This window comes from Pseudopipra pipra, chromosome 8, assembly GCF_036250125.1.
Source record: "Pseudopipra pipra isolate bDixPip1 chromosome 8, bDixPip1.hap1, whole genome shotgun sequence".
In the NCBI taxonomy this organism is placed as follows: Eukaryota; Metazoa; Chordata; class Aves; order Passeriformes; family Pipridae; genus Pseudopipra; species Pseudopipra pipra.
Genome location: NC_087556.1, coordinates 32,883,392 through 32,895,631, shown reverse-complemented (window position 1 = coordinate 32,895,631; position 12,240 = coordinate 32,883,392). Strand labels below are relative to the sequence as shown.

Sequence of the window (12,240 nt, the reverse complement as noted above, 5' to 3'; positions counted from 1 at the left end):
CCTCTGTTGAGGCAGAGGAGAAGTTTGTGTGACCTTGGGGATGATTTCTGGCAGTGCTGGGAAGGCAGGACTTGGGTGAGGAGGCTCCCTGCTCTCCCCTTTGGTGAGACATCCATCCAGACACATAATACTGGTTTATTTTCTGCTTAGGAATGAGAGTAAGAGCCACAAATATCCCTTAGTCACTGAAAAGCATGAGCTGACATTTAAATTCCCTCCATAACAACATGTTCTTTCAAAGCCTCTTCGAAGGAGTTTGTTGAGAGCTCTTTAAATTCCTGAACCACTGCTGACTAATAAATGAATATAAATTATCTCTGAAACAGGTTCATTTAACTCTTGTCTAATGTGTAGCATTTGGCCTGTCAGAGTCAAAATACTGTGACTTGGTTTTGTGTGGCAAATTGAGCACTTTGTTTATTAAAATTGCTGATTTGTTATATAATGAGGAGGGCCCACATTTCTGTTCCTTTCCACAGTAAGGATTTAAAGGGCAGGTCATTGTCGTTCTCCAGCAGCAAAATATTTTTGATTATGTGTTCATCTTGTGTAATACATTTCCTAGATGTTATTAGCAAGGTTTTAGAATTATTAACTTGCATTTATGCTTCACACAGAGCAGAATTTGGCTTGTTAAATTCTGTATCTGAATACAGACAAATATGTCTATAAGTGATGTAGATTGCTAATAGTTTCTCATATAAAACTGGAGCATAAAAATGGGTTTGTGTTGTGCAGCTGAACCCTGCATCATGTAATATTCAACATTTTTTTTAACTCTGAGCTTAATTGAAGCTGCAGCTCTGCACTTTCTTCATGCCTGACTTAAGGCATCCAGCAATATCTGTGTTTTGCTGGCATATAATTTGTTTTTTTGTAGAAGCTTCCACATAGAAGGTGGAATTGCCAGTTTGCCAAAGGTTTAGTAAATAATGATGGAAATAATACACAATTTTACTAATTTCCTCTGATACTGGGGGGGGTCACAGGCTGGCTGTGCTTCTCCTCCTCCTCAGGTGGCTTTTCCCTTTCCTTCAGCAGAGTTGGGAGTTGGATGTTGTTGCTAATTGCAGATGATGTAGCACTGACATTTTGGGAAGTATAGAGAGATGATGCTGCTGTCTTCAGAGATACTGCTACACTTCTGCTGGCATTGACTCATTTAGTGATGAATTGCAGTAATAGCAGTTCAGGACCTACAGCACATTAGTGAAAATGAATCCACTGAGCACCAGTCCCAGGGCACTACAACAGCACTTAAAGAGCACTGATTTCCTTAAAGGGAGAAAAATCTGATTAAGGATTTTAGCTGTGCCTTTGTTTTCTGGGTTTGTAAATTATTTTTTTAACCAGCAGTGTGTTACTTGTATTTGTTTCTTGCAGTGTGTTGTTCTGAGGAATTTAATATACATAAGAAAACCAGGAGAGGTCCATACACACAGAGCATTTCTTCCTGCTTTAGCAGATGGAAGACTCTTGTATTTTAGAATAAACAGAGATGGAGCAGTAGCACTGCTTTAATTTCTTGGTATTTGCTGACCTAACACTTGGTTATAACAGGAAAAAAGACCAACATGCTGAAATGGAGAAGACACGTAATAATTTACCCAGTGCTGGGTGTCTGTGGCAAAAATGTCGAATGAATGCAGCAATTGGAAAGAATTATTCTAATAAAAGGATGGGGCAGCCTATTATTGAAAGAGTTGTCTAATTTGAGGGGAATGGGGATAAAGACAAGCTTCATGTTAATGATGTGTTGGTGCTTTGCAGGAGAACAGAGTGTTCTCCCAGCTCTGGAGTGTGATCAGGGGAGAACAGCAATGGCCTGAGCATAATCTCCTCTGTGCAGCCTCCTTTAAAATCACCCAGCAGCTAGGAAATTAGGGATCTGGGATGCAAGGATTCCTAGAACAGGAGAAAATATGCAAGTATGCATCTCCTTTCTTTTCCCTCCTTCCCCATCTCGACACCCTTCCTGCCCAGCACGGAGGGGGCATGTTTGGGTCGTGTCTGGAGCGTATGCAGGAGCAGCTGGAAGTGGTTCCAAGTACACAGGAGTGCTAATAGATAGGCTCTTTTCAGTCAAATATAGTCTTGTAGACTCTAATGCATAAGTCTGTGTGTCTAAGAGGCTGTAGAGATTTTCTGAACTGGGGTTTATGGATAGTTTCACTATTTTAGGGCTAATACAGCTTTGCCAGGTTGAAATTATTTCAAGACAGTCATTGATAGTTTTGTGCCAAGGGCATGCCCCTAATGTTGGCTACATTAAATAGCTCTGCTTCTGTAAGGGCAATAAAAAAAATAGGTATTTGCTGCACCTGTTGCTGTGCTATCTTTGGGAAGAGATAAAAACCAGCTGTATAATTGTCTGGAGGAAGCAGAGGTATTTATAGCAGGTGACTTTGGGGGTGGGTGTTCCTGCACACAGGGTTCTCAGGGATCAGGTGATGAGTTGTGATGAAGAGTTTTTCTGTATTTTGGGATTTGACATGCTGCTTGACACTTCTGTCCAAATCTCCTGCAGTTTCTGTAAGTTAAGAAAGGCAGGGGAATTATTCTGAATAATAATTTAAAAAAATTGAACCATAGAGTCGTTTAGGTTGGAAAAGACCTTTAAGATCAGTGAGCCCATGTGGCTTTCAGCTACATCAAGAGACTTCCTAGTCTGAAGATCCAGGACTTGATAAAGTGCTGATATAGATAACTGATATTGATATAGATAATACTGTAAAATTAACTAAAAGCACTAAGGCTGTGCTGACAGCAGTGTCCAACAGCTGAGAGGACTTTTCAATGACAAACGCTTTTAGTTTTTAGGATTAACATGATTTGTACATTCCTAAAGAAAGAGTTAAATTAAAGATGTACCTTTCTGGCTCAAATGAAAACATGGGCTGCTTCAAGTAGCACAGGCTGCTGGGTTCTTAATTTTAAAATCCTGATTTCTTCTGACAAATTGTGATTTAATTGCAGAAGTATTTAAAAGCACCCAAACAGTGCACATACATTTTGAGGTGTGTTCATTGAATAAAGATGAGGGAACTAAGGTGAGTCAGTCTGCAAAATGCTTTTTAAGGTTATGTAATAGAGGGATTGAACTGTCCAGGCAAACACTAAAGGTTGTACTGAGTTACAGTATTTATTTAATGCCTTATAGGTTGATTTAAATAATGAAAGATAGGGATAAACACAATTTTCTTTCCTTCTGCTTGAGTTTATTGTGTTGAGCTGTGTGAATGCTGTAAAAAACGCTTTGATATTCAAAGTTTTCATTTCATTTCCTTCTGAAAGAAATACCATGAAAAATTCAGAAGGTGAGAGTAAACCAGACAAGATTCATATGCCATTAATGGAATTATATTAAGAGTTGTAATTATATCCCTTAATCTTAAAAAGGTAAGTCTCTTACAGAATTAAGGTTTTTCTGCTGCTTTTCATGCCTTGTGAGGAATTATGGTTAATGCAAGTTGCTGATGTGAAAGCATCCTCACTAATCCTGTTTGGAGAGCGGCTCGTTCTGTGCTCCGAGGAAAAGGCACAAGATGTATTACAGGCCCTTCGTTAAATAATTACTTAATTAGGTCCCAGGACAAGCAGATACCAATCTGTGAATAGTGCTGGCAGGTTTCCCTAGGATTGGCCTCTAAAAAGCAGCAAAACTTCGCGTGGGAAGCACCACGTGTGCGGCGGCGGGTGCGTGTTGACGTCAGCAAGTTCAAGGGCAGGATTGTTAGAAAAGACATTTTAAATCAGCTTAAACTCACGCGAAAAGCTTCTACTCACCCTTCTCTGTGAGCTTCTCCTTTCTCGAGCTCCTGTATAACACCCAACAACACCTTTATGGTTTCCTGACTGGAGCTGATCAAGCTTTCCATCATCTGAAGCTGCGCTTTCAAGTCCACAACTTCGGTGTGAGGCACGATTTGTTGGCATTCCTCGCTCAGGGCCACGGCCGCCTGGCAGGGCCGGCCCTCCTCCACGGGCGAGACGTTGACCTGCAGGGGCTGGTCATTACATTCGGTGACCGGGCACCGCGCCCGCGCCGCGCACGCCCCGGCGTCGCCCGCCGCGGGCTGGACACCGTTCAGGTGCACCGTCCTCCTCCTGTCCTCCTCGGCACACGGCGACCAGTCGCCGAGGTTGGGCAGGTCAGGCTGCGAGGCCGGCAGGTAAACGGTGGCCACCTCAGTCTTGAAGACCCTCCCGTGGTGGAGGGGCTGGGCGGCCTCCTCGCCGCTCAGCCGCGCCGCCGCCGCTCTGCCCCGGCTGGGCGGCCGCGCGGGCTCGTCCTCGGCGGGGTCGGCCAAGTTCGGGAGGGGAGGAGGAGGCGGCTCTTTGGGAGAACTGTGCAAATCGCTGCTTTTCCAGGCCTCGGCGCCGTCGTCGTGCGCGCCCGCGTTGGCGCGCTCCGAGACGTGGGAGATGAACTCGGCCGTCTGCAGGCTGCCGGCCTTCCTGCCCCACGGAACGGCCTCTGCCGAGCCCCGGCCCTCCCTGTCCTTCACATCGATCAGAAACCCGTTGTTCTCGCCCTGCAAGGTGTCCACGGTCGAGGCGCTTTTAAGAATATTCCCTTTTTTCCGGTCCAGAGGGAAGGTCTGGTAGCACTTTTTGAGATCGGGGGAAGTCTGAACTCCTGTGCTCTTGGTGACGTTGGGGATGGACCTGCGGGCGGGCACCGTCATGTACTTGCGATACGCCGTCTTGTAGGCGATGGCCTTGGCGTCCCTCTTGTCGGGGTCCTGCGTGCTGGCGGTGGAGGTGGAGAGCTGCTTGTCCCTCTGCTCGTTCTGGGCCTCGCAGATATCCTTAAACCTCACCTGCAGGGCTTTGTTCCGTTTCTTGATCTGCCGGTTGGGATCCAGCGCGTATTTCATCTCCAAGGCCAGGGAAGCCGCTGGCTCGACGTCGCTGTCCGAGGCGGTGAGTAAGCATTTGCTGGGCTCCTTACTCACCATGATGCCTGCAGCCAAAAACAGTGCAAAAAGCCTCATATTACAACACAAATGCTAATTTCCCCCCTCAGGTTTGCAATATTTGGGCTGCTTTCCTACTTTTTCCCCTCAGGTTTGCAGTTTTTGGGCTACTTTTGTCTGATGCACCTGAAATGGCTGCCGCTCGCAACCGATGTGCTTGGCTCTGTAAAGTCGTAGTTCTTCGTGTTAGATTTTGGTTTTTCTAGAGAATTCTGATTTTTATCTTGGTTTGTGAACACCTGCTCCTCAAAGGGAAGGATTCCTGGCAGCAGGAGCTTTTCCAGACCCCTTTTCAGAGGACAGGGATCATGGCTGCTCACTCAGCACTCGTGCTTCCCTGCAAATCAGTAGGTGCTCCCAGTCCCCTGAATTCACCAGACAGTTAATCAGAACTCCAGGGAAAATGAAAAACAAGTGTCTTTGTGCAAGTAAAGAAAACTCTAGAGCTCTGACCAGCCTTAATTCTCCTTTAGTGCAAATGTTTAGTAGCAAGAAGTGTCACACTGGCATTATTTTTTACACTGGGTTTGCTTACCAAACACGTTCTCCTGTCCGATGTATTCAGTGTCTTGGCAAGAAATTAATTGGTCGTTAGAGGTGTCATGATTTTGACTTTTATAAAAATTTACCTCATAGCCAAACCTAAATATAATCTAAATATAGAATAATTATTGTTAGCAACTGGTTGGTGCTGCTGGATGTGTAGAATTTATGAACTAGGGAAGTTTGTGGAAGAAGTCAGCAGTGCATCAATTAAGGGTTTGCTTCAAATGCAAACCAACTCATCCTTTCCTTGAGGCAGTAAATGCCTTTATGATACAGCTGCTTATCCCAAAGGGTCCTAAAGCACTAAAAAAAACCCTCCAAACCTGTGATAATTTGCAGAAATTACTTAATCTGCCATTGAAATATAAACACCTCCTCAAGGACGAGAAGATGCCAACCCCCCCCGCACCAAAACCCAACAGCTCTGTGGTTGTTCAGATCACAAGGGAATTTGTAGTAGCAGGATAGTTAAGATCTCATTTTTACACCTCATTTGAAGTTGTCATTTTTACTCTCCTATTGCACAAATTTCTCCCTGAGACTTGCTGAATTACCAAATTCCCACTTAATCCAAATATTCTGCATGTATCTCCTACTTAGCCACAGATGGACCCTCAGAGGGACTCGGAGTACGATGTAAAATGAGTAAAGGGACTTTCAGGTGTATTTAAAATAAGTTTTTAATTAAAATTCCTTTGTCTATTAAATAAAATATGTGGAACTCTTGAAGAGTTAAGTGCCACGATAGCATATGTTTTATAAAGCACAGGGGAGTCAATCCTTATGACTGGTCTATATTTAGTTTTAATTTAAGAAAGCATAATGGGGAAATTGTTTTCAGTGGAAAATTGAATGTTTATGAGTTTTAAAAGCAATAATAACACTTCTCTAAAGATATTAAGACACAAGATGTGCATGGTTGGATGCCTGGGTCAAAAGATCTCATGCAAAGGTGTCATTACTTAATTTTTTCTTAACCTTTTAATTCCCTGGTCCCAGTAATTTTTGAACAGGTAACTGAAATATTCTAGAATCCACCTAGTTTGCCTTTTCTGTGTGACTTGTGAGGCTCAGGTAGAGGTGAGTGACCTGCACTTGTTTGAGGAGGGGAAGTTTCTGTCTGTCTCTGTGTGATGTAGTGGAGAGTCTGTAGAAGAAAGCAAAAGGAAGGAAAATGCAGGAAAAAAATGTTCAAATAATGGATTTTGAGGTTGCCAGACTAGTTTTCCTCTAGACATGTTATATATACAGGCCTAGTAGCTGATACCAAAGCGACCAAGCCCCTTTTTTTTGGGAAAAGAGTGAAAAATGGGACTTCTAGGGGGAAGCCTGAACATTAAATTGGAGTAGAGTTATCCTTTTGTGCTGGGCTGGGGGGAAAGATCAGTTATCCCTGTGCCTTTATTACATGATATACAAATATAGACAGATTTTGAAGGGAATAAATTGACTACATATGAATGTCAGGAATTTTTTGTTCTGTTGAAACCATGACTAAGGAGCTTTGTTAGAGTCCTGTACTGGCTGTGTTAGGCTGTATTTTAATTATGAACTCTTTTGTGAGTCAAGTTATGGTTTTATTTGAGAGAAATTCTGCAAACAGAGCCCCACTGGGTCACAGCTTCCAAAGATGGGGATGGTAGGAAATACAGACATCCATCCATCTACCTAGAGTGGAGTTTTTGGAATGTTTTAGTGAAGACAGTGCTGTGTAAGATACGAACCTGATCCATTAGCTTGCAATTGGACACACATCAGCTTTAGACACTGAAATATGTTGTAAAAACTACTGTCAAACCCCAAAACTCTGCATTTCCAGTCATGTAGAACTACTGGATGCCAATGTTCCAAAATGGCCTGGTAAATTACTGAGTTTACCAAAAACTAAATACAGGAACATAAAAGCCATTAGTGTTCAAATCTGCTAATGTGAGTTCCTGCGCTACCAAAAAATTGCAGCAAAAATGAAATGCTGCATTTCCAGAGATGTGAAATCCTCAGTAATTGCTTCTGAAAAGAGAACACATGTTTTTACCCAAAAAAAAGGCTTAAAAAAATTGACTCTTAGCTCTGAAAGTCACCCATTACAGCCATCTCTGAGGATACCTCAGAGTTGTCAAAGTGAGTTTTCGGGCACTTGGTTATTTGACAGCAGGATCCGTTAACGTGCAGTTTATTTTCAAGTATTGCCTTGATATTTCATGAGTGTCTCTGCCCTGTCTCGACTTCCAGGTTATTTCACTACCCCTTTAATCCCATCATTTTTGGGGCTGCAGGATCACTGGGTTTGTTTGGAATGACTTAACATGGAGTCCCTAACCCAGATAAAACCAGGAGCCCGGTGCTGTTCTCCGGAGTAGATAAACGGGGAACTGTATTCTGCAGTTAATTTTAAGCATGTCTTTAATAGCCAATAAATTGATTCCTCACAAAATTGCTTGTCTCCCTTTCCCAACCTCCCAGGCCTGATTGATTTAGCTGATCTGGAGTTTTCTATTCCCACCAGTAGCTTGGAGTAATAATTTCATAGATATCTGTGATTAAGAATGACAACAACCAAAAGAACTCGATTTTTTTCTAAGCCTCGCTCGGCTCTCGGTGTCTCCAAGGGGAACTCTCTGGGCTCAGCTGATAAAAGAACAGCTGAGCAAAGAGTGGATAGTGAGTTAAACACCTCACAGGGAAGGGTTTACATAATGCCTCCTGTTTGGTTTCAGTTTTGGGTTGGACGAGGTGTTGCCTCCAATTTTGAGTTACTTAAAGCGTCCTCTCCGCAGGATTTTTGGATACTTTCGGATACTGAGTTTCTCAGTCTGCATGAGCACAGACTTTGTGGCTCTCTCTGTCAAGCTTTGAAGTTGAATTTTAGTTGCAGATGCCAATTACATACACATAATAGATTTCAACTTTTTGTCTGTAGTTGCTCCCAACAAACCCCAATTTGCTCAACTAAATATTTAAGTTATCACACAGCTTACTTTTTCCGTTTTTAGCTTTGATTTGTTTATAAACTTCTGGCTGATTACCCTTAAGGAGTGTTCTCCTATGTTTGAATATGGAAATAAACTATTAAATAATAATAATAATAATAATAATAAAGTGATGCACAGAGAAGCCTTAAGTTAGTATAAAATCTTCAGGGGAATTATGGAAACCAACAGTCCTGTTCCAGGGTATGTCAGCAGGTAAAGTTTAGGTACAAATCTTTGCAGGACCTTCACTCTGCATCCAAAACTCTGCAAAGTCACTGCCCTGGGAGGGGGAATTACAGTGTGGAATTTCCAGACTGGTTAGTTAACGAAGGAAGAAGAGATTTGGAGCTCTTATTATATTATTAAATGTAATTTACATTTTATTTCTGTCAGTTTTATGCTCCAGAAGCAGACTCACAATGTGTTAATACAGACTGGACCTGAACTTTGCACGTTCCAAATGCAGATGGAAGGCACAGCTTCCATGTATTCCTTGTGTTCTCAGACCAAATGAAGGCTTTGGAGATGCAGCTGAAAACAACTGTGCACATGTTAAGAGCACACAGGATTTTGTGGATGGCTGTAAAAGCTTAAAATCATGCAAAGGGTTGCAAATAATTGGCCTTTTCCGTGTGAAGGAAGTGATCTGCAGCATCTTGGGGCTCCTGAGTATATCCAGGTTGTGCTTCCTTGTGAGAGATCCCTGCTGCCTCACTTGGAATTTTTATATGCCTAAATACTACCAGAAAATGCTTGTTTTTCAAAAACCTGTAAGTCTTGTTAGTGTATACATAGAATATCATACAATTCTATTGTTAAAAATAAAGATTTTAAAGAAACTTAGATTTACTTCATATAAATAAATACAGTATGTTAATTCTAAATATCCCATTAATTTTGACTCCATTAAATTAGGAGTCTTTTCATTATTTAAAAAAATATCTTAAAAATCATATAGTATTATCCTAAATATTAATAAGCAATGTCCAGTAACAAGATAAAAATGCTGGAAAATATGAATTAGCTTTTAATTATTAGTTGTTTGCAGAAAGTTTGCCTGTGCTACAAAGTTTTATGGATTTTTAATACATAAGGACTGAGGATAAATTATGTCTTGCAGATAAATTCAGGGGTGCAGGTGTGCCCAGTTTTTGTGGGGTAAAAAGTACTGCTGACTCTTATTAGGAAAAGTGACGTGGTGGAGCAGCCTGTCATCATTTTATCACAGAATTGTTCATGTAGAATAACAGAGTTTGCAGTCCTGCTAAATGTCAAACTAGTATTTTTTTAACTCTGTTTGGAAACCCCGAGGCACCAAACTTGAATTTTCTCTCTCTTGAACCTCCTTATTTATTGCTCACTACTGAAGTCATTCTTCCTGCTGCATTTCTAAGTGCCTTGGAAGTCTTTGCTTTGGAATAAACAGGATCATATGGCATTTGATTTGTCTTTTCTCCCCTCCCATCCACTGGCAGGCTCTGGAAGAATGATGTATAAAATCATATCCCAGCTAATGGCTGAGATACCCAATAAATGCCTTTAAATGCTTTTGTGAGCTTCAGCTTTAGAACTAAATGGCAACAAATAAAATGTACGATTTAATATGCCTGGAGAATTTTTAGATAAAACAGGAATCTATTGGAGGATAAACTATTTAAGAATTTCCTTACGAGCCAAACCAGCTGAATGCAGCTGGTATATGCAATTTTCTCTAATTTTGACATCTCTACTGTGCTTTGTGAACACAAATTTTAATAATACTTAGGTTTTGTTGCTTCCTATATTGTGCATAAAATTAAAAGGAATCCATTCCACGTGATAAACTCCTGGAAAATAAGGGTTATGTAGAATTTTGCAACGAATAGTACCATTATCAGGAGATTTGCACTTGCATTAAGAACAGTGCAGACTTATGGGGTGAATTAATAACTATTAACTTCCTACTGGAACAAATGCAATGTCAGAAGATACTCCCTGCGAATTCATAGTGTTCTAATGCCAAACATTTGCTGGGATTTAGTGTTCTGGAAAAAATCACAGAACTGTTACAAGAATTATGCTGCTTTTTCTTACTGTGCTCTGCAGCTTATGGAGAATAGGAGGAGCAAAGGTTTATTAACATTATTTTGCCATGGAAATCTGGGCAACTCCTTGTGTGGGTTCCAGTGGTACTGGCAGGAGAAGGATGTGCTGGGGATGTGTTGCTGAGAGAATCACTCTCAGCTCTGCTCTCACTACACTGCACTGTCTTCCAGGAGTCCAAAAGCCACACTACTTTCACTGCAAGGCTTTTTCATTTTTATGGGCCTTTCTGTTAAATAATTGAAAGGGCAAGCTGTTAAAAACAAGAGCTTAAGGACAGTTCCTTATCTGCATTACTGGGGAATGCTCAGCATTAATTGTTCTGAGTCAACATCGATGGGTTTTGTGGGTGTTTAAGGAAAAAAACAGCCAAACCACAGGGGAAAAGAGCAGTTCTGCTCCTTAGCTTGGACCAACAGGTCTTAAAACTGTTGGAGCTCTGGAGAGAGAGATCTGACTGCTGGGGATTGAAAACAGACTCACAGAATGGTTTGGGTTGGAAGGAACTTTAAAGGTCATCCAGTCCCACCCCCTGCCACGGCAGGGCCGCCTTCCACTATCCCAGGTTGCTCCCAGCCCAGTCCAGCCTGGATGTGAATACCTTCAGGGATGGCCTGTGAGCTCCTACAGCAACTGCAGCTGGTTTTTTTCCTTTATCATAGATTTACAAATGTTGGGTAAGGGGGAAGAAGGAGATGCAGGTTCCAGCTCCAGGCTTGGATCCTGCATCCTTGATTTTGCTGTGAGGTATCAGAGAGGCACCACAGCAGCACAAGAGATGCAGATCAGAGCATTCCCCTGGGAATGCAGGTGACTCAGCCTATGGAAAGGGTGTTGTGTAGCCTGTGCTGGAGCTTCCTCCAAATGGGAGATGACAGCCAGGAATGACTTTCCTGAGGTCAGTGGTTGGAAAGCAGCAGAGCCTTGTCAGCTTGTTCTGCCTGGATTAGGGTTACAGGCAGACAAGCTTGGGAGGGTGTGAAGGTATGTTAAACAACTCAGCTGGGTAATTTAGGTCTAAAACCTGGCATCATTAGCAGGATATTAATTGGGGAATAGTCTCAGTCAAGGAGTGTATTTGCTCTCCAGTGCTGTCAGCAGGTACCATGAAATAAAGGCTGTGTCATTTTTCACCTTCTCGAGCAGCACATTCCTGAAGTTTCTGGTTTAAGCAGGTTCTGGCTCTGCTGGAATTGTGAATTATCCATGTACAGCTGGATCTGAGCCTGCTGATTTTGGGGAAAGTGCACAGATCAGTCTGACTTTGCTACAGCAAAGGCTTGTACAAAAATGAGTTTAGTTACCCAAAAAGAGGGATACAGTAAAGAAAAAAACTGTGCTTCGGTTGCTGTGCTGCAGGGGAATAATGGTCCCTAATGCTGCAAGTCTTCATAAAAACTGGTTGTAAGATGCTTTTGAAATGATATGAAGGAAGAGCCAAACTCTGATGTGAGGGGAAGTTATCTTGAATACGAACATCGGTGTGAACGCCCCGAATCTCAACTCCCAGACCCTCAAGTTCTCATCCAGCATGAGGACTCGGGAGAAGGCTCGGAGTTGATGGGTAGCACTGGTGCAAACAGCTCATTCCAGGTCACCAGGGAACATGTTTTTGGTTCCATGTGGGATGAACTGTGTGGAGAATGAACATGGAAACAATG

The 12,240-nt window shown here is 42.2% G+C and overlaps 2 protein-coding genes across 3 annotated transcripts in view; one reads left to right on the top strand and one right to left on the bottom strand.

Moving 5' to 3' along the window:
* DOCK1 (dedicator of cytokinesis 1) overlaps positions 1-12,240 on the top strand; it is a 278,858-nt gene that overhangs the window by 114,196 nt on the left and 152,422 nt on the right. The window lies entirely within an intron of this gene.
* The window catches only part of INSYN2A (inhibitory synaptic factor 2A), a 42,634-nt gene that overhangs the window by 24,894 nt on the left and 5,500 nt on the right, over positions 1-12,240 (bottom strand). The window contains exon 2 of the mRNA XM_064663543.1: positions 3,787-4,966. Within this exon, the coding sequence (XP_064519613.1) occupies positions 3,787-4,961 (1,175 nt within the window). The 5' untranslated portion in view covers positions 4,962-4,966. The remainder of the gene's footprint in view (positions 1-3,786; positions 4,967-12,240) is intronic.